The 26,344-nt window shown below is 39.2% G+C and overlaps 1 protein-coding gene across 1 annotated transcript in view; it reads left to right on the top strand.

The window, feature by feature from the left end:
* The first annotated feature begins 996 nt into the window (after nucleotides 1-996).
* Nucleotides 997-26,344, top strand: part of LOC115416352 (transcription factor 4-like) — a 44,714-nt gene continuing 19,366 nt past the window's right edge. Inside the window, 10 exon segments of the mRNA XM_030130096.1 lie at nucleotides 997-1,008; nucleotides 1,118-1,193; nucleotides 1,196-1,222; nucleotides 5,145-5,221; nucleotides 5,223-5,294; nucleotides 5,390-5,543; nucleotides 9,594-9,667; nucleotides 9,800-9,878; nucleotides 14,346-14,425; nucleotides 14,752-14,961. Coding sequence (XP_029985956.1) covers nucleotides 997-1,008; nucleotides 1,118-1,193; nucleotides 1,196-1,222; nucleotides 5,145-5,221; nucleotides 5,223-5,294; nucleotides 5,390-5,543; nucleotides 9,594-9,667; nucleotides 9,800-9,878; nucleotides 14,346-14,425; nucleotides 14,752-14,961 — 861 coding nt within the window.

The raw sequence follows: 26,344 nt of genomic DNA on the forward strand, positions 1-26,344 counted from the left end.
TGACAGCAGTGCTGCATTTTAGAGTATTTTAGTGTAGTTAATGTAGTTCCTGTACTTTTGTATCATGTATATTTTAGTACATTTAAGGATGTTTAGTGTAGTTTCTGTAGTTGTGCATAGTTTTTTTTTTTGTATATTTTAGTACATTTTAGGGTGTGTTAAGTGTAGTTTATTGTATTTTATAGTTTTTTGTATATTTTAGTGCATTTTTGGGTATGTTTGGTGTATTTTTCTGTAGTTTTGTATAGTTTTTGTATATTTTCATGCATTTTAGGGTATGTTTAGTGTAGTTTCTGTTTATTTTAATATAGTTTTTTTTTAATATATTTTAGTGCATTTGAGAGTATGTGTAGTGTAGTTTTGCATAGTTTTTTTGTATATTTTAGTACATTTTAGGATCCGTTTGGTGTATTTTAATATAGTTTTTGTATATTTAGTACATGTTAGGATATAGTTGGTGTATTTTAGTGTAGTTTTATTTTTTGTATATTTTAGTGCATTTTAGGGTATTTTTGTTGTAGTGTTGTATAGTTTTTCGTATATTTTTGTACATTCTAGGGTATGTTTAGTGTATTTTTCTGTAGTTTTGTGTAGTTTTTGTATATTTCACTGCATTTTTGGGTATGTTTGGTGTATTTTAATGTAGTGGGTATAGTTGTGTATGTTCAGTGCATTTTAGGGCATGTTTGGTGTATTTTGTGTAGTTTTTGTGTATATTTAGTAAATTTCAGGGCATGTTTGGTGTAGTTTTGTACAGTTTTTTGTGTATATTTAAGTACATTTAGGGTATGTTTGCTGTATTTTTGTGTATTTTTGTGTAGTTTTTGTATATTTTAGTACATTTTAGGGTATGTTTGGTGTATTTTTGTGTAGTTTTGTGTAGTTTTTGTATGTTTTAGTACATTTTAGGGTATGTTTGGTGTATTTTTGTGTAGTTTTTTGCGTATCGTAGTACATTTTGCCAAGGCTGAGGATGGAGAAAGAGATGTGGTTACCATGGCGACGGCTGTAATCAGTGTTTCTCCCAGTACTCACAATCGTCCGCAGAGCCTCAGTAGTAGTTGTCGTACAGGTTGTGTTGACGTCCAGACTGATGTTGCGTTGTCGTTTCTTGCAGGTTTACGCCCCGTCCGCCAGCACCGCTGACTACAACAGGGACTCGCCGGGGTACCCGTCCTCCAAACCCCCCAGCGCTGGATCCCCAGCTCCTTCTTCATGCCAGGTACAGGTCTGGAGTGGGTCCAGGATCCGCTTAATCTGTGATGAAGGCGTCGAAGCCAGACTGACATGACAGAGTAAACCCAGCAGAACATTATTTAACCCTTAAACACCCAGAACCACTTCAGCGTCAGTTCCAAAGGATTTTTCTTTTATATTTACCTTTTTCTTAAGTGATGATCACCATGTATTCTAATATCATCCCCTATATCAGGGGTCACCAATCCTAGTCCTTGAGGGCCGGAATCCTGCATGTTTTAGATGTATCCCTCTTCCAACACACCTGATTCAATGATAAGCCTATCATCCAGCTCTGCAGAAGCCTGATAAGGACCGTCACCTGTGCTGGAAGAGGGAAACATCTAAAACATGCAGGATCCCGGCCCTCGAGGACCAGGATTGGTGACCCCTGCTCTATATTTTGCATTTTTCAGTCTAATTCATGTATTTTCCTGTTTTTCGTACACTGGTCATGTCAATGTTCATTAAAGCAGCATACGACTTAAATCACACATCAAACATCACTTGGGCCTTTTCGGAAATTTTGTTGAGAAGTGCATAGTGCACTGTAAAAAAAAAAAAAAAAAACTTGTAAAAAAAAAAACAACTGTAATAGCAGCTGGGGCACCAAAAAAATACTGTTAAATAACAGAAAATAAGCATCTCATAAAAATACGGTAATTTTCCATAATTAAAATACAGTTTTTTTCCCTAGCTTTACTTTTCAGGTGTTTTACTAACTCCTCTAAGCCTCCTGTTGTTATGCAGCTATTTTCCTTTCCCCTACCTTTGGACACTTTAATCTGAGGGGACAGAATGTGTGTTTACCCCCTCAGCCTCAGAACCGGGTCCGGATCGGCCCGATCTCGTGACTAAATCCGATCTGATCTTCGAAAAAATGCTAGGTTGGCAGCCGATACTGATCTGTAGATCAGATCGGGACATCTGTATTTGTAATGGGTTTGAAAGAAGACCCCCCAAAACACAGCAAGGTTATTATCGTTCACGAAAACTAATGAAATGACAAAAACTAGAACTGAAAAAAACATTTTCGTTAACTGAAATAAATAAAAAGTATAATTAAAAGAAAAGATGATAACTAACTGAAACTGTATTGTGTGTTTACAAAACTAACTAAAACGGATAAAAATTATGGAGAAAATTCCGTTTTCATCTTTGTCAATGTCGGATTGATACGAAAGCGATTTATTTTGCTCTAGCAATTTTCTGTGCTGTCACCATCCGACACTTTTTGCTCCGTCACTTGTGTTCACTTGTGGTTTTCCAGTCGTCTTCTGGTCCCACTCTACCTGGAAACATGGAGACTAAAGCAGCAGAGTCCTGTCTGGGATTGATTTGAATAGGAGCACAGAGAAGAAGAGAAAAGAGACCACTGAACTACAACTGAACTACAACTGAACTACAACTGAACTACAACTGAACTACAACTGAACTACACCTAAACTACAACTGAACTACAACTGAACTACAACTGAACTACAACTAAACTACAACTGAACTACAACTGAACTACAACTGAACTACAACTGAACTACACCTAAACTACAACTGAACTACACCTAAACTACAACTGAACTACAACTAAGCATTTAGAAAAAAATGAAAACTAATACAAACTTTCAAACCTGCTCTAAAACGAATTAAAATGAACTGAATTAGAGAAAAAAAGTCAAAACTAAATAAAACTGACTAGAACGAAAAATCCAAAAGTATTAGAACCTTGGGAGGAACTGGCCGACGGAGGCGGGTCACAGAAGCCAATCATTCGAGAAATAATAATTTGGATCACCTGTGGCTGAGGGCGGAGTTAGAGGAATAGTAAAGCGGAAATCCCGAAGCTCCGCCCACCCTCCCCCTCCTGTGAGTTTCTTGTACCAAGGGCCCAACATGAGTCTGTTTCAGGGGCCAAACTGGTGTCAGCGCCCCAGGGTGACAGGAATGAGCCTTAAGGCTGGAAGCAGCAGGTATAAAACAGAATAAAGATGAAGAAGAAGTCTGTTCTGATCCACTGGAGAAACATGGACATGTTTGTGTTCATTATTTCAGAGCAGATTCATCTGTTTACTGATGAAATGTCAGATTTATTTCCTTTCTCATATCAGTATAGATTCTGTGTTGCATGGCTGCAGTAGTCTAATAATCAAGTTACAACTCAAAACTGTACTTTGGTATCACTGAATGAATCTGAATCAGCCAATTAATACTGAATCGAATCAAATCAAATCACAGTTAATCAATTCAGAACCTTATGAATCGAAATCGAATCGATTAAGGAAATTGGCCATGACACCCAGGCCTAAAACAGACTAATGGATTAGAGACAGTGAGGATCCGACTGGGGTTGGACACATTTGAACAAACATCTGGGATCAAAGTCAGACACTGATTTAAAGCTCAGATTAAATTCAAAGTTTATTATATTAAAAACAGAGAAAACTGAACTAGAAAAGCACTCGGAGAGCGCAGATCTCTGCCAAGGCAGACACCCCCCCCCCTTGTCCTTTTTGCTCTTTTGTGTTGATATAGTCGGTTAAAATAAAAAAAAATAATAGATGAGATAGATGTTGTGCTGAAAAAAAAGATACCAAACATGGGCATAGTAAACATTTCTATGTATAGTATATAAAGGCAAAATCAGAAGTGCTCAAAAACGGATATAATAGGCTCAGACCACTAAAGGTTAAAGGAAAAACCCCACATTACGAACTGTATTTCGATAGAGAAAGCCGATTCTAGATGTAACTTTGGAGAGTACAGAACTGATGTGAGTTTGAAATGAGAGGGAACGTATTGTACCAGGACCCAAACTGAATTTCAGAACTGTTCAGTGACAGAAGTTTGATGGGGTGTTGGATTTGTGGGAGGGTTCTGTTCAAGATCAGACATTTTGTTTTGCTTATGTTTAAAGATAAATGAAGATCAGATGAAGCATGTTGAATGTTACCGAAGCTAATCTGTAGCACAGGCAGGGCAGTGTGGGGGGAGGGGCTGCATGTGTACACAGCGGTGTCATCGGCGAACAGGCGGATATGCCAGTTTATACCATGGGTTACAGTGTCGATGTAAATATTGAAGAGTGCTGGACTGAGTATCGAACCCTGGGGGACACCTTTGTGAATTCGTAATTAGTGATGTCCCGAAGTAGATTTTTTTTTGCTTCTGATCTGATTTTTTTTAGGATTAGTTTTACTGATACTGATCCGATACCGACTTTTTTACTATGAAATTTTGATTTAAATTCTGAGTCATTATTTCTAGGTTCTTATTCTGTTATTTAACTATAGATCCCAGTTGGTCTGGATGGGGAACCTGAACTAAAACAACTCTGATACCTTTGACTCTGAAGAACGTGTCATTTTTGCACTTTTCAAATTCAGACTGTGGGACTAACTAACTAAACTAACTGAAATTAAGCATTTAGAAGAAAATGAAAACTAATAAAAACTATCAAACCTGCTCTAAAAATGAATTAAAACTAACTGAATTAGAGAACAAAAGTTAAAATTAAATAAAACTAAACTAGAATGAAAAATCCAAAACTATTCGAACCTTGGCACACACACTGTCTGCATGTGTCCAGAACAGTAGTTTTTGAAGCAGTTTACACAAAGTCCAGTTCTTCTGAACCTGTCCAATAATATGAAATCCACAGCCGTAGCCCAGTCGATAAAAACAGTCGGTTTTTTTCTGCTACAGACGTTTACTTCAGTTTCAGTTCTTCAGTGTTTGAGTTTTAAGAAGTCTACCTTTATTTTCGCCTCATATTTACACGACTTTTAAGCACGATAACTCAGTTCAAAGTGTTCGGTCTGGTCACATGACGTTAAAATCTGTTCCTAGCCCTTGAATGTTCTTTAAATGTGTTCCTGGTCCGTCCTGTCAGCTGACTTCCTGTTTGTTTTCAGATGGTCACCATAGCGCCGACCCCTGGAGTAGCAGTAGTAGCAGTATGAGCCAGCAGGGTTACCACGGCAGCATGCTGGGGGGCGGGGAACTCGGCCCACGGCCCCGCCCAGAGCTCCTCCTACTGCGGGATCCACCCCCACGACAGATTGGTGAGCGGAACCGCCGTCGACGGTCACCAACGGCAACGCCCAATGGTCACACGTTCTCCTGTTTTTTAACGCCACTTCCTGTTTGTTTTGCGCAGAGCTACCCGTCACACTCGTCAGCTGACATCAGCTCCAGCCTACCGCCCATGTCCAGCTTCCACAGAGGGGGAGGGGCCGGGGGTGGGGGCGGGGCCAGTCACTACAGCACCGCCTCCTGCACCGCCCCCACCAACGGCACAGACAGCATCATGGGTAAGACATGTGAGTCTGCACTTTAATTCAACACTTTGATTCCTGTGGACGACTCCTGATGCATTCTGGGAGTTTGAGTCAAATGGAGCTTATTTATATAAACGGACTGGTATTTATACTATTTCTATTTTATATATATAATTGTAGTGCATTTTAGGGTATGTTTAGTGTATTTTACTGTAGTTTTGTATAGTTTTTATATATTTTAGTACATTTTAGGGTATGTTTGGTGTATTTTACTGTAGTTTTGTATAGTTTTTATATATTTTAGTACATTTTAGGGTATGTTTGGTGTATTTTACTGTAGTTTTGTATAGTTTTTATATATTTTAGTACATTTTAGGGTATGTTTTGTGTATTTTACTGTAGTTTTGTATAGTTTTTGTGTATTTTAGTACATTTTAGGGTACGTTTGTTGTATCTCGCCGTAGTTTTGTGTAGTTTGGGGGGATTTTAGTACATTTTCGGTTATGTTTAGTGTATTTTGCTGTAGTTTTGTGTAGTTTTTGTATATTTTAGTACATTTTCAGGTATGTATGGGGTATTTTACTGTAGTTTTGTGTAGTTTTTGTGTATTTTAGTACATTTTAGGGTACGTTTGTTGTATCTCGCCGTAGTTTTGTGTAGTTTGGGGGGATTTTAGTACATTTTCGGTTATGTTTAGTGTATTTTGCTGTAGTTTTGTGTAGTTTTTGTATATTTTAGTACATTTTCAGGTATGTATGGGGTATTTTACTGTAGTTTTGTGTAGTTTTTGTGTATTTTAGTACATTTTTGGGTATGCTTGGTGTATTTTGGTGTAGTTTTGTCTAGTTTTTGTATATTTTAGTGCATTTTAGGGTATGTTTGGTGTATTTTATTGTAGTTTTGTATATTTTAGTACATTTTAGGGTATGTTTGGTGTATTTTATTGTAGTTTTTATACTTTTTGTATATTTTAGTACATTTTCAGGTATGTATGGGGTATTTTACTGTAGTTTTGTCTAGTTTTTGTATATTTTAGTACATTTTCAGGTATGTTTGGTGTATTTTATTGTAGTTTTTATAGTTTTTGTATATTTTAGTACATTTTTGGGTATGTTTGGTGTATTTTATTGTAGTTTTTATAGTTTTTGTATATTTTAGTACATTTTAGGGTATGTTTGGTGTATTTTAGTGTAGTTTTTATAGTTTTTGTATATTTTAGTACATTTTAGTGTATGTTTGGTGTAATTTACTGTAGTTTTTATAGTTTTTGTATATTTTAGTACATTTTCGGGTATGTTTAGTGTATTTTAGTGTAGTTTTTATAGTTTTTGTATATTTTAGTACATGTTAGGGTATGTTTGGTGTATTTTACTGTAGTTTTTATAGTTTTTGTATATTTTAGTACATTTTCGGGTATGTTTAGTGTATTTTAGTTTAGTTTTTATAGTTTTTGTATATTTTAGTACATTTTAGTGTATGTTTGGTGTAATTTACTGTAGTTTTTATAGTTTTTGTATATTTTAGTACATTTTCGGGTATGTTTAGTGTAGTTTTTATAGTTTTTGTATATTTTAGTACATGTTAGGGTATGTTTGGTGTATTTTACTGTAGTTTTTATAGTTTTTGTATATTTTAGTACATTTTCGGGTATGTTTAGTGTATTTTAGTTTAGTTTTTATAGTTTTTGTATATTTTAGTACATTTTAGTGTATGTTTGGTGTAATTTACTGTAGTTTTATAGTTTTTGTATATTTTAGTACATTTTCGGGTATGTTTAGTGTAGTTTTATAGTTTTTGTATATTTTAGTACATGTTAGGGTATGTTTGGTGTATTTTACTGTAGTTTTTATAGTTTTTGTATATTTTAGTACATTTTCGGGTATGTTTAGTGTATTTTAGTGTAGTTTTGTATACTTTTTGTATATTTTAGTACATTTTAGTGTATTTTTTGTGTATGTTGGTGGATAATAACTGCGTATAAATGCCTGTTGGACTGTTTATGTGAATTTAAGGTTTAAAATTTGACCAAAGAAATTTAGAAAAACATCTTAAAGTCCTAAATGTGACATGTTCTGTCTATTAAAACAAGTTCAGCACCTTTAAATCTGGTCAAACTCTGTGGACTTCTAAAAGTGTTGGAGTGAATTTTACTCTGAGGCACTTCAGTCTCAGGTTTTAACACATGTAGAACCTTCTAGAACCCACCGGTACAGTGTGTGTGTGTGTGTGTGTGTGTGTGTGTGTGTGTGTTTACACTGAGAGGACGCTGTGTTTTCTATTAACTCCATGTAGTGTTTATGTTTAACTCTGTGTGTGTGTGTGTGTGTGTGTGTAATATCTGTGGAATGTGTGTCCATGAAAACAAACCTTCCGTCTGCTTCTTATTGCCGTCCTGTTTGTTCTGGGGGCGTGTCCATCTGCGTCCTCTGGTCACATGTTCGCTCTTCCTCGTCCTTAGCAACACTACGTCAGAGTTAAAACTACACTTAAAATAGCACTTAAGTCAAACCAGTTAACTCTGCAAATTACAGACAGAGACTCAAACATCCAGTAGCAGAACACAGACAGATTAGACCAGTTTGAACCAGTTTAGAGTAGTTTAGACCAGTTTGGACCAGTTTAGACCAGTTTGGACCAGTTTAGACTAGTTTAGACCGGTTTGGACCAGTTTAGACTAGTTTAGACCGGTTTGGACCAGTTTAGACTAGTTTAGACCAGTTTGGACCAGTTTAGACCAGTTTGAACCAGTTTGGACCAGTTTAGACCGGTTTGGACCAGTTTAGACTAGTTTAGACCAGTTTAGACCAGTTTGGACCAGTTTAAACCAGTTTGGACTGATTTGGGCCATTTTAGACCAGTTTACACCAGTTTGAGCCATCATTTTAGATCAATTTGGACCAGTTTAGACCAGTTTGGACCAATGTGGACCAGTTAAGTCCAGTTCAGACCGATATGGACCAATTTAGGCCAGTTTAGACCAGTTTAAATCACCGTTTTAGATCAATTTGGACCAGTTTAGACCAGTTTGGACCAGTTTAGTCCAATTTAGACCAGTTTAGACCAATTTGGACCAGTTTAGTCCAATTTAGACCAGTTTGGACCAGTTTAGTCCAATTTAGATCAGTTTGGACCAGTTTAGTCCAATTTAGATCAGTTTGGACCAGTTTAGACCAATTTGGACTCTGATGTGGGACTGGATCCAGTTCATCCAGGAGGTCAGGGTCAAAGGTCAAAGACACAACACAACAGACACACACACACAGCTGTGCTCTGCCTTACACACATGGACTTAATTCTTCATCAGGTTGGATCTGTGTGTAGTTGTGTGTGTGTGTAGCTGTGTGTAGTTGTGTGTGTTTATGTGTGTGTGTGCATGTGCGTGTGTGCGTTGTTAAGGCCTTAACTCTCCCATTTGTCACTTCCTGTCTCAGCTTTAACTCCTGTCGATGAAAAGGATTCATGATACAGTGTGTGTGTGTGTGTGTGTGTGTGTGTGTGTGTGTGTGTTTGTGGGTCTGTTTGTGTGCGTATGGTTTCCATCTGGAATCAGGACAGATGAGCTGTGTGTGTGTGTGTGTGTGTTGTGTTTTTTTTTTTTTTTTGTGTTGGTTATTGTGTGTTTCTGTGTATTTTTTGTGTATTAGTACATGCTGAGTGTGGTTTTGGTGTTTTTTTGTGTGTTTTTTCTTGCGTTGTGTGTTTTTGTGTGTCATGTACATGTTGTGTGTATTTTTGTGTGTTGTAGGTTTTTGTGTGTAGTAGTGTGTGTGGTATTTTTTGTGTATTTTTTGTATAGTTTCTTTATATTTTCATGCATGTGTTGTGTGTTTTTTTATATTTTCTCTGTTGTGTATTTGTTTGTGTGTGTTATGTTGTGTATTTTTGTTGTGTTGCGTGTGTTGTGTCTTTGTATGGTCGTCATGTGGTCATGTGATGTCACTTCCTTCCTCTCTGACCTTGTTAACACTTTCAGTTTAATAAATCTAGTGTTTGAGGTGAATTTACCCAGAATCCTTCAGCTTCATCACATGTCAGCCTTCGAACGGTGTTGATGTTGATGTTGTTGTTGTTGTTGTGTTTCAGCCAATCGGGCGCAGGGTGGGGCGGCGGCCAGCAGTTCTCAGACCGGTGACGCTTTGGGAAAAGCCCTGGCCTCGGTGAGTGCGTCTCACACACACACACACACACACACACACACACACACACACACACACACACACACACACACACACACACACACAGCGGTCTGAACTCTTCGTCGTCGTCTTCATCCTCTCTCTGTTTTCCAGATTTACTCTCCAGATCACACCAACAACAGCTTCTCGTCCAATCCCTCCACTCCGGTCGGATCCCCGCCCTCACTCACAGGTAATCACATGACACAAACTGACCAATGGCTGCTCTGCCTGCTCTGGTACACACTGTTTGACAGAGTTCCAGAAAAGGCCGACGAAGACTTCAGCGTCTGAGGCGTTACAGCAAAAACAACCATCACATAAATAACAACCGTCACATAAATAACAACCGTCACATAAATTACAACCGTCACATAAATAACAACCGTCACATAAATAACAACCGTCACATAAATTACAAACGTCACATAAATAACAACCGTCACATAAATAACAACCGTCACATAAATGACAAACTGTTCATTCTACTTTATCCTGGTTTTTGAAAAATGTCGGTGCGTTTCCACTGAAATTATCCCATAAGAACTTTCCCTATAGTTTCTAGTTGGGGGGCGGGCTTTACCGATTCAGTGGAATTCTTGGGGGCGGGGCTGTGTGCTGAAGGACTCTGATTGGTGGAACACACCTGCATGTTTCGAAGTAAAAATAAGAAGTAAAACCTCCCATCAGACACTTTTAACACATTCAGCTGGAAGGAAACTTTAGAACCAACTTTGAACGTCACTTTACTGGAGGTTCTCCTGAAGCACCTCCTCCTCCTCCTCCTTTTCTTCTTCCTCCTCCTCTTCCTCCTCCCTCCTTCCTCCCCCTCCTCCTCCTCTTCTTCCTCTTCCTCTTCCTCCTCCTTTTCCTCCTCCCTCCCTCGTCCTCCCCCCCCCCGCTCCTTAAAGTGATAAATCCTTTTCCTTCTAATTGTTGTGTTGTATTTTGTGTGTACTTGTTGCTACAAATCGTTTCATATTTCTCCTCTTTGTGACTGATCGCTTTAATTACGAACTCCGCTTCAACAAATCGTTCCCCAACCTACGGGCCCTTCCTCCTCCTCCTCCTCCTCATTATGGCTGCCTGGGATATTGCCGCCTAAACCCTAATTGGTGTTTATCATTATGTCAGACTTACTCCACTTTTTACAAATTAAAACTGAAGCCCATTAAAGGAGCTCCATGCTAATTGATATGGAGGCTAATTCAGCGTTAGCATTAGCATTAGCATTGTTTCATATGTATGTTTGTATTTGCACATGAATGTACCCAGGTAATTATTCATTAATTAACATATGCAAATGAGCATTAATATGAAGAAAGGAGAGAAAAGACACAATGAAAAGAAGGAGGAGATGAGAGGAGAAGGAGAAAAGAGGAGCAGCAGGAGGAGAAAAAAGGAGGAGATGAGAGGAGAAGAGGAGAGGAGCAGGAATGTTGGGGGGAGAAGGAGGAGGGGAAAAGAAGAGGAGGAGGTGAAAAGAGGAGGAGATGAGGAGGAGGAGAGAAGACAAACACAACCACACAATGAAAAGAAGGAGGAGAACAGGAGAGGAGGAGGAGGAAGAGGAGGGGGGAAAAGACGAGGAGAAAAGAGGAGGAGGAGAAAGACAGAAACCCAACCACACAATGAAAAAAGGAGGAGAATAGGAGAGGAGGAGGAGGAAGAGGTGAAAAGAGGAGGAGGTTAAAGGTGTTGGTGTGGGGGTGGGACAGGTAAACCAGTCGTCCTGAATCGAACTTTTAACGGACTGAATGGATGTCGTCGTCGTTCGTTTGCGTCGTTTAATCGTGAACCTCGTCCAAACCGTCTGCTCATGTTCAACCTTCAGAAAAAGTGAAATATATCCTTATCTGAACATAAACAACCTGAGTTTGTTCACATTATTTATTATTTTAATCATAATTATTCATTTTTGTTGTTTTTTGATCGCTTTGGCTGCTTTTGTTCATTTCATTGCTTATTTTATTCTTTATTTATGATCCCACCCCCTGAAGAGGAGGAAAAGGGTACTGTTTCTGGTTTGTTTGTTTGTTTGTTTGTTTGTTTTGTTTACACTTTCGCAGCAAAACTATTAATTGAATTCAGACCTAATTGGGTTTATAGATAAACAGCGACACAGAATAAATGTGATTACATTCTGGATAAGTAGGTCAAAGTTCAAATTTTTATGAATTTTTAAAATCTTTTTTATTTTATTTTATTTTATTTATAATGAGTGAAATTTCAAATGTCTATAAAAACATACATTTTGTTTCAATTTACTTCTAACTTGTCACATATATATAGACGATTGAAATGATGACATCAGTTGGATTGATGATAAAATTAGCTACTCTACATGCAAAGGGCGGGGCTTGTTGTGCCTGGAACCACTTGTTTACATTGAAGTTAATTTTTTTGTCACATTATTATTTTGTTAATTTTTATTGTTTTTTATTGATCACTTTGGCTGCTTTTGTTCATTTTGTGGCTAATTTTTTTCTTTATTTATGACCCCGCCCCCTGAAGAGGAGGTAAAGGGTATCGTTTTTGGTTCAGTTTATTTGTTTGTTTGTTTGTTTACACTTTCACAGCAATATTATGAATTGAATTCATACCCAATTTGGTTTATAGATTAACAGCGACCCAGCATAGATGTGATTATGTTTTGGGGAAATTAGATCCAAGTTCATATTTTTTATGAATTTTTTAAAACCTTTCTTTTTTTAATTTACTTATAATGGGTGAAATTTCAAATGTCTATGAAAAAATACATTTTGTTTCTGTTTATTTCAAACTTGTCACATTTATAGAGACAACTGAAATGATGACATCAGCTGGATCGATACGTTCGAGGGGTGGGGCTTGTGCCTGGAACCATGTGTTTACATTGCAGTTAATTTTTTTTGTCCCATTGTTTATTATTTTAATTAATTTATTTTTGTTTTGGATCACTTTGGCTGCTTTTGTTCATTTTGTTGCTTATTTTATTCTTTATTTATGACTCCGCCAAAAGGTATTGTTTGTTTGTTTGTTTTTTAACACTTTAGCAGCAAAACTGTTAATTGAATTCATACCTAATTGGGTTTATAGGTTAACAGTGACACAGAATAGATGTCATATTTTGGGGACAGGAGGTCAAAGTTCACATTTTTTATGAATGAAAAAAAAATTAAATTATAATAATTTCAAATGTCTATAAAAACATACAATTTGTTTCAATTTACTTCAAACTTGTCACAAATATAGGGACAATTGAAATGATGACATCAGCACACACATAAACATGATGACATCAGCTGGATGGATACGTGCGAGGGGCGGGGCTTATTGTGCCTGGAACCACTTGTTTACATTGAAGTTCATTTTTTTGTCCCTTTGTTTATTATTTTTTTCCTTTCTGTTGTTGTTGTTTACTCATGGTCCATATGGGTGGTATCACATGACAAACCTGAACCTGAACATCTGCAGCAGCTGCTCGTGCCCAACCTTCGCTTCAATGTAAACGGTGGCGAACGGCGGCGTCTACCAGCTAATGAGACCCGTCGACTCCACCCGACCCTTCAGCGCCACCGCCGCCGCTACAAAAGCACAACAGACACACAAAGGCTGTGTGTTGTGCTCATGCTAATGCTCATGCTAATCAACCACTCGGACCTTTGGCGAAGACAAAGCGCTGATATTAGCATCGGAGCCGCAGATACGAGTCGGTTTGTTTTAGCCTTTTGTCGCTGGTCTCCGCTTCTTTTATTTGTGAATCGACGCCACGAGTGGAAACGAGCGCGGACTCCTGGTGTGTGAAGGAGGTGTGTTTGTCGAGTGGTCCGGTCTTTTGTCGGAGAAAATCAGAGGAGGCGTCGGCTCTAATCCACACTCGAAAAAACAAAAAAAACACCAACATCCATTTACGACGCGCTCACACTGAGCGGGGGGGGGGGGTGTCGGAGGCCGTCCCAGCATGCACTGGGGGCACAACCTGCCTGAGAAATGACCAGAAACAGACATTTATTTACATGAACACAAACACCTTCATTATGTGGATTTATCATTTACTGTGTTTTCAGCGTCAAACTCCAGGGTCATGTGACCAAACATCAGTCATTAAAAAAACCTGCTTCAGTGTGGAGCGTCTGTGCTTCGTCTCATTGGACAGTTTTAGTGGAAACGCACCGAGGTTTTAGAGAATCCACAGAAACATTAATGTTCCTGCGACGGAAAAAAAAAGGGCCTTTAGAGTCTGACATGGAGTTTATTTACTGATGTTAATGAGACTGAACGTAATTAATGACAGAATAATCAGCTGGATGAGGAAGGAGGCTCATGGGACCGCCTACCTGGGAGGTGTCATGAGGTCACATGACAGGTCACGTGACCGGTCATAGGACAGGTCACATGACAGGTCACATGACTGTATTTAAGTTCCAAATACTCAGTTTGTCATTAACGTCCACAGGAGACTGAGGTGATGATGATAGTGATGATGGCGTCCTTGCCTTCCTCCTCATCTCCTCTCCTGCTCATATCTCCTTGTCTTCTTTCTCCTTGTCTCCTCTCTTCTTGTCTCCTCTGTCCTTGTCTCATGTCTCCTCGTCTCCTTATCTCCTCATCTCCTTGTCTCCTCTCTCCTCATCTCCTTGTCTCCTCTCTCCTTATCTCCTTGTCTCCTGTGTCCTAGCTCCTAGTTCAGCTGTCTGGTCCAGGAACGGTGGTCAGGGAGCGTCATCACCGAACTACGAGGCTCCGCTGCATTCACTGGTAAATATGAAAAAACGAAAAAACAACAACAGCTGAAAAACACACAGATGATTATTATGTTATTAATTATTATGTTAATGGTCATTATTACATTATTGATTATTACATTATTGGTCATTATGTTATTGATCATTATGTTATTGGTTATTATTATATTATTGGTTATTATTACGTTATTGATCATTATGTTATTAGTCATTATTACTAACTGACTGTTGCTAGCCGACTGTTGCCAACCAACCGTTGCTAACCCACTGTTGCTAACCAACCATTGCTAACCAACTGTTGCTAACCCACCGTTGCTAACCCACCGTGTTGCCCCGCAGCAGAGTCGTATCGAAGACCGCCTGGAGCGTCTGGACGACGCCATCCATGTACTGCGGAGTCACGCCGTGGGGCCGTCGACGGCGATGAGCGGCGGACACGGCGACATGCACAACCTCATCGGAGCGGCGCACACGCACAACGGCGCCATGGGAGCGCTGGGCGGCGGCTACGGGACGGGACTGCTATCGGCCAATAGACACTCACTCATGGTAGGAAACCTGGGCCACGCCCCCACGACACTCAGATGGTTTAACGAGGGTTTATCAGCGATTATAGACGTAAACACCTGCACAGCAGACGATAGTGAATGATCTATACTGTTAAAGAAAGGACAAAAACAACAAAAAGACGGTGAAGATGAGACTGAAGAAAAGACCAAAAAGATAAAAATGACAAAAAGATGCAAGACAGAAAAGACAAAAAAGAAGAAAATATCAAAAAGATGAATAAACTTAGTAAAAGATGCAAAAAAAGAAGAAGCAGTTGTGTTTTCCATATTGAACCTTTGGCTTTGAGGTGAAATAATAAACACAAAGACGGAAACAGCTGTTTGACAGAAGGAGAGAGAGATACACAACAATACACAACAGTACACAACAATACACTACAGTACACAACATACACAACAATACACAACCCGATGAACACAGTCAGACCTGCTCTGTGTTGTTTCAGTTGTTTGTTGTTTGTTGTGTTACCGTCGTCTTTTCACTGGTTTTATTAGTGGGTGCATTGGTTCGATCTTTTCTTAAGGGGCATTAACACAACTTCAGTGTTCTATCACTGCAGCGATTCACCACTTCTGAGTGTGTGTGTGTGTGTGTGTGTGTGTGTGTGTCTGTGTGTGTGTGTGTGTGTGTCTGTGTCTGGTCTTTGTTAAGGCTTTGACTTTGTTGTGTTATTTTCTAAATGGAGAGCACCTGTGTTTGAATCTGTGTGTGTCACTGTGTGTAGTTTTGTGTGTGTGTGTGTGTGTGTGTGTGCGTTGGCCGGCTCCCACAGAGATTATCTGCTTCTCACGCATATCTGTCCAGCTGTCTCCAACTCACACACACACACACACACACACACACACCCTATAATACACACACACACACACACACACACACACACACAATAACACACACACACACACTTCCTTCCAGTGTGTTGTTGTTGTAACAGTAGATGGCGCTGGTTCTTTGCTCATGCTCTGCTTCATGGTTTCATTCATGTTTGTTTCACTTTCACTTTCACTTGAATCAAACATTAAAGCGGTTTGATGTCGTATTAATATTTTTGAAAAAAGGACAAAAAACACACAAAAATGTAAAATCTGATTTGAAAAATGTCTATACTTTATTGCATAAATAACACACAGATGTTTAACAAACCTTTTCAGAGACTTTAAAAGTGAATATTGGTTCCAAATATTAGGTAAGAAAATTAAAACTGTAATAAATTAAAACTGTACTCAAATATTGGACATAAAAGCAGATCTTTACATAGAGTTTTCACAGATTCTGCCAGTTTTTTCCAATTTGAAAAAGGACACTTTATGTCGCTATAATAACACTAAATATTGTTTGTTTGCTCTGGTTTCAAACCCTCATATCTGTGTTTGTATTTGTTCTGTCGACATCAAATAAAAAGTGTCAGAGTGTTTCGAGTCCACACTTTCAAATGCAGTCGTCTCCACTGGTCTACGAGACCGGCTTCTGACGCCACGACGTGTTGAAAAGGTCATGTGGTTCAGTCCCAGGGCCGTGACCATGGAGCCCTAAAGGGTTAACACACAGGTGTCAAACATGCAACCTGGGGGCCAAAACCGGCCCACCAAAGGGTCCAATCCGGCCCACCAAAGGGTCCAATCTAGCCCACCAAAGGGTCCAGTCCAGCCCACCAAAGGGTCCAGTCCAGCCCACCAAAGGGTCCAATCTAGCCCACCAAAGGGTCCAGTCCAACCAAAGGGTCCAGTCCAGCCCACCAAAGGGTCCAGTCCAGCCCACCAAAGGGTCCAGTCCAGCCCACCAAAGGGTCCAGTCCAGCCCACCAAAGGGTCCAGTCCAGCCCACCAAAGGGTCCAATCCGGCCCACCAAAGGGTCCAGTCCGGCCCACCAAAGGGTCCAATCTAGCCCACCAAAGGGTCCAGTCCAGCCCACCAAAGGGTCCAATCCGGCCCACCAAAGGGTCCAGTCCGGCCCACCAAAGGGTCCAGTCCGGCCCACCAAAGGGTCCAATCTAGCCCACCAAAGGGTCCAGTCCAGCCCACCAAAGGGTCCAATCCAGCCCACCAAAGGGTCCAATCCGGCCCACCAAAGGGTCCAGTCCAGCCCACCAAAGGGTCCAATCCAGCCCACCAAAGGGTCCAGTCCAGCCCACCAAAGGGTCCATCCTGGGATGAATTTGTGAAATGCAAAAATTGCATTGAAGATATGAACAATCATGGACGTTAAAATCATTTTAGGTCAGTTCAATCTAAAGTGGGTCAGAACCTGTAAAATACTATTATAATAAATATATTATAATAAATATTATATAAAAATATCGGTTCTGCAATATATTGCGATATTTCATTTCACAATACTGTATCGATATTCAAAGTACTGTATGGATATTTTTAGGTTTTTATTCAAATGTAGATATTGTGGAGGTTCAATTTTGTCTTTTGTTTTTCTTCGTTTATATTTTATTTATTTTTCAACACTCTTTTATTCAATAATGTTCGTTCCTTTGTTGGGATTGAGCTCAAATCCTGTTCTGATGTTAGTTGTGAACTAATAGAATCTGAACATTTGAACAGGATCTGAAACTGGAATGTCTGTAAAACACAATTTCAGTTTGAACACAGTTTGAACATTCGGTGATAGAACATTAGATCCTGTTGGGATCAAATAAAAAAGTGTTTAGCATTTGTGCAGATTTCTGCTGTAATTCAATTCTTCAAGGAAATAACCATAAAAAAAAGAAACAAATAAAAAATGGCCTTTTTAACAGTATCATGATATATCGTATAGTGATCCTAGTATTATGATTTGTATTGTATCACCAGATTCTTGCCGATACCCAGCCCTAATATTTACAGACTGGCCTTTAGAAAAAATGTGAACGACTTTAAATGTCTTCAGAGAAGTCTGTGGAATTGGACCAATATTCTGCATGTTACTAAAACCTTTGTGTATTTGTAGATCCACTGTGATCTGTGCGTTATAATGCATATGTGTAAATAAATAAACTAAGGCGTAATATCGTTAAAACTGCACTTTATTTTTCTTACAAAATTTCAGGTTGTTCATATTTGTTCATGTTAGGTTCAAGTACAGTTTGTAGATGTAAACATTTTCATGACTTTTTTCACTCAAAAACAGAAAAAACTTTGGAGTTATCGTCATTTATCAGTTCTTATCCTATTATTTATATTTTTTTACTGGTCCGGCCCACTTTAGATCATATTAGGCTGAATGTGGAACTGAACTAAAATGAGTTTGACAGCCCTGGGTTAAACAGATCAGATACAGGCTACATATGGACACAAAAATCAGGTTTGAACCACATTTACCTGCAGTTTAAACCAAGGTTATTATTGTTAACGAAAACTAACGAAATGACAAAAACTAGAATTGGAAAAACATTTTCATTAACTGAAATAAATAAAAACTATAATTAAAAGAACCATAACTTACTGAAACTGTATTGTGTGTTTACAAAACTAACTAAAACGGATAAAAATTATGGATAAAATTCCCTTTGTTTTCATCTTTGTCAACGTCGGATTGATACGAAAGCGATTTACTTCACTGTAGCAATTTTAGCTAGCGGCACCATACGACACTTTTTGGTCCGTCACTTGTGTTCACTTGTGGTTTCCAGTCATCTTCTGGTCCCCACTCTACCTGGAAACATGGAGACTAAAGCAGCAGAGTCCTGTCTGGGATTGATTTGAATAGGAGCACAGAGAAGAAGAGAAAAGAGACCACTGAACTAAAATTAATACTAAAACTAAACTAAGACTAAAACTAAGCATTTAGAAAAAAATGAAAACTAATAAAAACTATCAAACCTGCTCTAAAAACAAATTAAAACGAACTGAATTAGAGAAAAAAAGTCAAAACTAAATAAAACTGAACTAGAATGAAAAATCCAAAACTATTCGAACCTTGGTTTGAACGCAGCCTTAGACGTGTTTCACAGGTTCATCCCGTTTGTTGGTTTCTGACTGGACAGTAACAGGTTAAAGTCCACTCCTCTACACTTTCTTCCATCTTGGTTTTATTTATTCCACTCTATTTTCTGCTTCTTTCTGCGGCGTTTGCTTTGAAAAGCGTTGGCATTTGGAGCTTTTTCCATGATCCATCCAAAACGTAGACGGATCCACACGTGTTCTGCCGGTGTGTTCGTGTGTGTGTGTGTGTGTGCGTGTGTGTGTGTGTGTGTGAGTTCATGTGTTCATATGTTCATGTGTGCGTGCCGTGGTGCGTTCACTGCGCTGGTTGTCTACGTACACGGCAGTTTTCTCCCACATCGGTCTGCCACCTGTTTTCCCAGAGTGATGACCTCAGCAGGAAGGCAGGCAGGCGTTTGTGCAGAACACGCCAAACGACATACAGCTGTGGGGGGGGGCAAGGGGGGAGGAGGGAGTGGGGGGGTCTGGGGTATGTGAGGAGACAAAGCTACGAAGTGACAGAAAAAAAAACACATGAGGGGGAAAAAGAGAGGAGTCACAGCTGAATCAGTGAACGATTAAATGGAAAAAATGTAGAAAAGAAAGAAAAGAAGGAGATGAAAGAAAACAGAAAATACCAGAGAGTGAACGAAACGAGGAGGATGAAAAAAAGCGAAAAACGAAAACAGGAAAAAAAAACAAACAAACCCTCCAAACTCCACACAGGATGACGTCAGTCCTTCCTCTGTCTGTTCTTTATCAGTTGAATTCGCCTCAAACACCACTTTTACACCACGTTTTTTCTGCTGTTGAAGGATTTTCTGCGACTTTTACGACTTTTTAGACCCGACCCCGCCTCCAGAACTTTGGCATTAACACATGTTGATGTTTTTACATCACCAGTGAAAACAGTGTTTTTTCCCACGTTTGTTTCCGTCGTTCACAGAAACAGTATTTTACCGAATTTTGTGTTGTGGGAAGCGGAGGTTCACACATCCGCCTGGCAGGACTTTAATAACCCAGTACAGGTGGACTAAACTAAACCAGTACAGGTGGACTAAACTGAACCAGTACAGGTGGACTAAACTAACCCAGTACAGGTGGACTAAAATAAACCAGTACAGGTGGACTTTACTAAACCAGTACAGGTGGACTATACTGAACCAGTACAGGTGGACTATACTAACCCAGTACAGGTGGACTAAACTAACCCAGTACAGGTGGACTAAAATAAACCAGTACAGGTGGACTTTACTAAACCAGTACAGGTGGACTATACTGAACCAGTACAGGTGGACTAAACTGAACCAGTACAGGTGGACTATACTAAACCAGTACAGGTGGACTATACTAAACCAGTACAGGTGGACTAAACTGAACCAGTACAGGTGGACTAAACTAAACCAGTACAGGTGGACTATACTAAACCAGTACAGGTGGACGAAACTAAACCAGTACAGGTGGACTAAACTAAACCAGTACAGGTGGACTAAACTGAACCAGTACAGGTGGACTAAACTGAACCAGTACAGGTGGACGAAACTAAACCAGTACAGGTGGACTATACTAAACCAGTACAGGTGGACTATACTAAACCAGTACAGGTGGACTAAACTAAACCAGTACAGGTGGACTATACTAAACCAGTACAGGTGGACTAAACTAAACCAGTACAGGTGGACTATACTAAACCAGTACAGGTGGACTAAACTAAACCAGTACAGGTGGACTAAACTGAACCAGTACAGGTGGACTAAACTAAACCAGTACAGGTGGACTAAACTAAACCAGTACAGGTGGACTAAACTAAACCAGTACAGGTGGACTAAACTAAACCAGTACAGGTGGACTTTAACTCTTTCATTTCCACTTAAATCTGGTTCTTTATTCGTTTCTTCAGTTTTGTTTTTTTTTCCACTTTAACTTTTTCACTCTGTCCTTCATATATGCTTCACAGTTCTGGAAAAAGTTGCTGCACTTTTCCTCCAGCGTCAACACTGAGGCCAGTGTGTGTGTGTGTTTTTCTCTCTCTCTCTCTCTCTCTCTCTCTCTCTCTCTCTCCCTCTCTCTCTCTCTCCGTTGCCGTGGCAGCAGCAGGTGCTTTCTTTCAGCCGTCTCCTCCACAGTCCACTCTCTGTCCAGTTTGTTAAATGTTCAGATTTTTACGTCCGTTCCATTTTTGCAGCAGGTTTTTACTGAACATCCAGTGTTTTCCATCAGATCTGAACCATCACTGAGGAAGCACAGTGTTCCCAAAGGAACGTCGTCTGTTTTAACCTTTATTAAGTCATTTAGCTCCATGTAGTCTAATAGTATCCTCTGTATTTAGCATTTTTCAGTGTAAATCCTGTATTTTTCTGTATTTCATTCACTGTTCATGTAGATGTTTATTAAAATTCAGAGTTAATTTAAAGGTTATTATATTAAAGCAGAGAAAACGGAAGAAAAAGGGACTTTTTCAGTCAAATCTATCATTAACTGAACATAAACCAAGTGTCTGCAACCAACACTGACTTCATTGTAATATATACATATATATATATATATATATATATATATATATATATATATATGTATGTGTGTGTGTGTGTGTGTGTGTGTGTGTGTGTGTGTGTGTGTATATATATCTATGTATTTATTAGGCCTGTAACGGTACACCAAATTTTCAGTTCGGTACATTTTCAGTTTTCAAAGCCACGGTTTGTGTTTTTTTCAGTTCGGTACAGGAAGAAAGAAAACCCCTCCAAATGTCTTTAATGCTTTTATGAAGTTTTGAACATTTTTCCTCCAATTATTGGAGACAATAGAATATAGAAAAAACAGGAATAATATAATTCTGCTGCTCGAAATCAAATAGAAAATAAAATAAATAAAATATTACTAAATGTAGTGTGTGTGTGTGTGTGTGTGTGTGTGTGTGTGTGTGTGTGTGACAGACAGAGTTAGTGTTAGTGTTTTAGAACTACTGTAGTTCATTGGTGGTAAACACTGTTCATCTTTTCGTTGTCTTTCTCCTCGTCTTCGTCTTTCACCTGAACCTGAGCTGATCCAAACTGGACTGGACTGATCCTGGAGGGTCTGCAGTCTGTTCCTTCCAGGTTCACGTCATATTTGTTTTTTTTGTTTTTTTTTAACCTTATAACAGCTGTTATTTCATATTTCAGGTCAATGTGCGCTCCTTCAGTATGTCTGTGTGAAACTTGTGTGGATTTAAAGTTCCACATCCAACGACGTCCTTCGTTCCTTTTTCTTTTTCTCATACTGTTCCGTTTCAGTACAGCTGTATACGTACAGTACAGGCGTGGACTGAAACCGTTCGGTTCGGTATGTGGACCGTTACAGGCCTAGTATACATATATATATATATATATATATATATATACACACACACACACACACACACACACACACACATATGTATATGTATATATATACATATCCTCCTGAGACCCACCAATGCATTTTTTTTCCAAAGGTTAAATATCTCCTGAATAAAACCATATTTTAAAAAAAAAAAAATTTCCAAATGCATCTCAACTTTAGCCTAATTTAGAGAAATAAAACCAATCTAAAACAAATACAGATCTTTTTTTCCCTAATTCATACATGAAAGGTTTGGTGTTGGTGCTGTTCTGTCCTTTCCTTTTCCTCTACTGCCCCCTGGTGGACACTCACTCTTAAATCCTCCTGTTCTGATCCCTCACACACTCTTTCATGTGTGTGTGTTCTTTGCGCTGCGACGATAATCAAATAAGACAAAGGGAAATTGCCAGAATGGGACGAACGCAGGCTGAAATATTCCAGAGTTGGAGAAATGACACAGTTTATTTTAGTTTTCACTGCAGCTCAGACAGATTCTGACACTGGTTATGAGGACGACAGCGACGAGCAGGACCAGAAAAGAAGAAATACTCGACTACTTCTATCTGATTAATCAGCACACACAGACACACACAGATGCACACACATACACACACACACACACACACACACACACACACACACTCACAGTTCCTCAGCATGGACTCCTTTCTTTCTGCCTCTTTGTGGATTCCTTCTTTATTTTCCTTCAGTAAAATGTTTTATATGATACAGACGTAAAGTTTCTACAAACAGAAAGAGCTGTTCACACTTTTATTATTCAGTGTTTTCACTTTTATTGTGTCTTCAGTTCAAACTGTAAAACCTCATTGAGTTCAGTCATTTTTCGACAACAGCGTATTAGGCCACGTCGGAAAAATAAAAACACTGTCACTACGAGAATGAAGTCATAAAATATGGAGATAAAACCTGTAATTTTATGAGAATAAAGTCATAATATTATGAGAGTGTCATAATTTAAAAACAGGAGGAAATAATATCATAATTTACTAAAATAAAGTTGTCCCCACATATATCTCGCATAATGCAGAACTTGAAACATTCTGTGAGGTTCTACTTTCATTTGGAGTTTACGCACAAAGGCCAAATACTGAGACTATTAGCCCCACCCACCAAATACTGAGACTATTAGCCCCACCCACCAAATACTGAACCTATTAGCCCCACCCACCAAATACTGAGACTATTAGCCCCACCCACCAAATACTGAACCTATTAGCCCCACCCACCAAATACTGAGACTATTAGCCCCACCCACCATCAACACATTAGCATAAGTCGAAGGACTTTGAAGACCTTGCGCACACATTTGGGTCTGTTTTGTCGTAAGAACCGAACAGATTTGGAGCAAATTTCCTCTTTAGTGGAGGAGGAACTGACAGTTTCTAAATGATGACTTTTCAACACACTATTGCTAATTTATTTTCAAAATATTGTGAATTTAATCTCGTAAAAGTATGACATTTTCATTAAATTATGAGGGTTTTTTTAAACTGTGACTTTATTCTCTAAATATTGTGTCTTTATTCTTGTAGTGACCAGTGTTTTTATTTTTCCGATGTGGCCTAATACGTCGTCGTAGCTACATGTGTGTGAGGTCAGAAAACCAGAAAGTGCAAAGCATCATGGGAACTGGATTTTCTGTGTCTGTCTATCAACCAGTCGTCCAATGTCGGAGGGTCCTTGAACGCCCCAACAATGTGAGTCCTCACAGCAGTTTGAGTTTTGTCATTTGTCACGTGGAAAAGGTCTTTTCTGTTCTGCGGTGTGTTCAAGGACAGTCTGACATCTGAGTTTGGATAGCTGGCGGCTCCACAGAAACTTTTAAAGGCAGGAAAAGAATTCATTCTTCTTTTTTTTTCTTTTTACAACATCCTTGTGTTTGTCGTGTTTGATTTGTCAACGCTGGAGCTCAGACGTCACAGTGTCCTTGAACACACCACGGACCAAATCGTCCCTGAGCTGAATTGTAGGCGACAGTTTAAAACTAAATAAGGCGCTGTTTTACTCCAGTTTTTTTTTTTTTTTCTAATGGTTGTGAGCTTTGGACGCTGCATCACATGACCTTCATCAGCTCTAATAGTGCAGATAAAAACCTGTAAAATGATGAAAAAATCTAAAACAGCGTCTGTTTTCAACTTTATTAGAGGAACGAAGTGAGTTTAGTAAAAAAAAAAAACAAACAAGTGTCAATAAAATGGTTTAGAAACAACTGATGGTGAGGTCACCAAGCCCCGCCTCCACCCCATCCATCCATCCATCCATCCATCCATCCTCCCTCTCATCCTTTTACTCCTTTCATCGTCTCCTTCGCTCCCAAATGTAAGATGGCAGCACAGAGGAGAGAGAGAGAGAGAAAGAGAAAGAAAGAGTGAGCGAGGGCTGTGTACATTTTTAATGGAGTCCTTTTATATTTCAACAGCCTTCCTTCCTTTTCTCTTCCTTAATTTACTTCATCACAGATGGAGAACAGCGCCCACACACATAAATAAATGAGTCCAACACTGATGGGAACCTGCCACTGCCATCATTAATTCACCTGTTTATTCACTGCTCTGACGCACCTTTAACCTCAAACACCTTTAACCTGGACACCTTTAACCTACACTCCTTTAACCTGCACTCCTTTAACCTACACTCCTTTAACCTACACTCCTTTAACCTGCACTCCTTTAACCTGCACTCCTTTAACCTGTACTCCTTTAACCTCTAACACCTTTAACCTGCACTCCTTTAACCTACACTCCTTTAACCTACACTCCTTTAACCTACACTCCTTTAACCTGCACTCCTTTAACCTACACTCCTTTAACCTGCACTCCTTTAACCTACACTCCTTTAACCTACACTCCTTTAACCTACACTCCTTTAACCTGCACTCCTTTAACCTACACTCCTTTAACCTACACTCCTTTAACCTACACTCCTTTAACCTACACTCCTTTAACCTGCACTCCTTTAATGTACACTCCTTTAACCTGCACTCCTTTAACCTACACTCCTTTAACCTACACTCCTTTAACCTGCACTCCTTTAACCTGCACTCCTTTAACCTACACTCCTTTAACCTACACTCCTTTAACCTACACTCCTTTAACCTGCACTCCTTTAACCTACACTCCTTTAACCTGCACTCCTTTAATGTACACTCCTTTAACCTGCACTCCTTTAACCTACACTCCTTTAACCTACACTCCTTTAACCTGCACTCCTTTAACCTGCACTCCTTTAACCTACACTCCTTTAACCTACACTCCTTTAACCTACACTCCTTTAACCTGCACTCCTTTAACCTACACTCCTTTAACCTACACTCCTTTAACCTACACTCCTTTAACCTGCACTCCTTTAACCTCTAACACCTTTAACCTGCACTCCTTTAACCTACACTCCTTTAACCTACACTCCTTTAACCTACACTCCTTTAACCTCTAACACCTTTAACCTGCACTCCTTTAACCTACACTCCTTTAACCTGCACTCCTTTAACCTACACTCCTTTAACCTGCACTCCTTTAACCTGCACTCCTTTAACCTACACTCCTTTAACCTGCACTCCTTTAACCTCTAACACCTTTAACCTACACTCCTTTAACCTGTACTCCTTTAACCTCTAACACCTTTAACCTCTAACATCTTTAACCTACACTCCTTTAACCTACACTCCTTTAACCTACACTCCTTTAACCTACCCTCCTTTAACCTGCACTCCTTTAACCTGCACTCCTTTAACCTGTACTCCTTTAACCTACACTCCTTTAACCTGCACTCCTTTAACCTCTAACACCTTTAACCTCTAACACCTTTAACCTGCACTCCTTTAACCTACACTCCTTTAATCTTCACTCCTTTAACCTTCACTCCTTTAACCTGCACTCCTTTAACCTGCACTCCTTTAACCTGCACTCCTTTAATCTTCACTCCTTTAACCTTCACTCCTTTAACCTGCACTCCTTTAACCTGCACTCCTTTAACCTACACTCCATTAACCTACACTCCTTTAACCTACACTCCTTTAACCTGCACTCCTTTAACCTGCACTCCTTTAACCTACACTCCTTTAACCTGT

The sequence above is a fragment of the Sphaeramia orbicularis genome, unplaced genomic scaffold, assembly GCF_902148855.1.
Source record: "Sphaeramia orbicularis unplaced genomic scaffold, fSphaOr1.1, whole genome shotgun sequence".
Classification (NCBI taxonomy): domain Eukaryota; kingdom Metazoa; phylum Chordata; class Actinopteri; order Kurtiformes; family Apogonidae; genus Sphaeramia; species Sphaeramia orbicularis.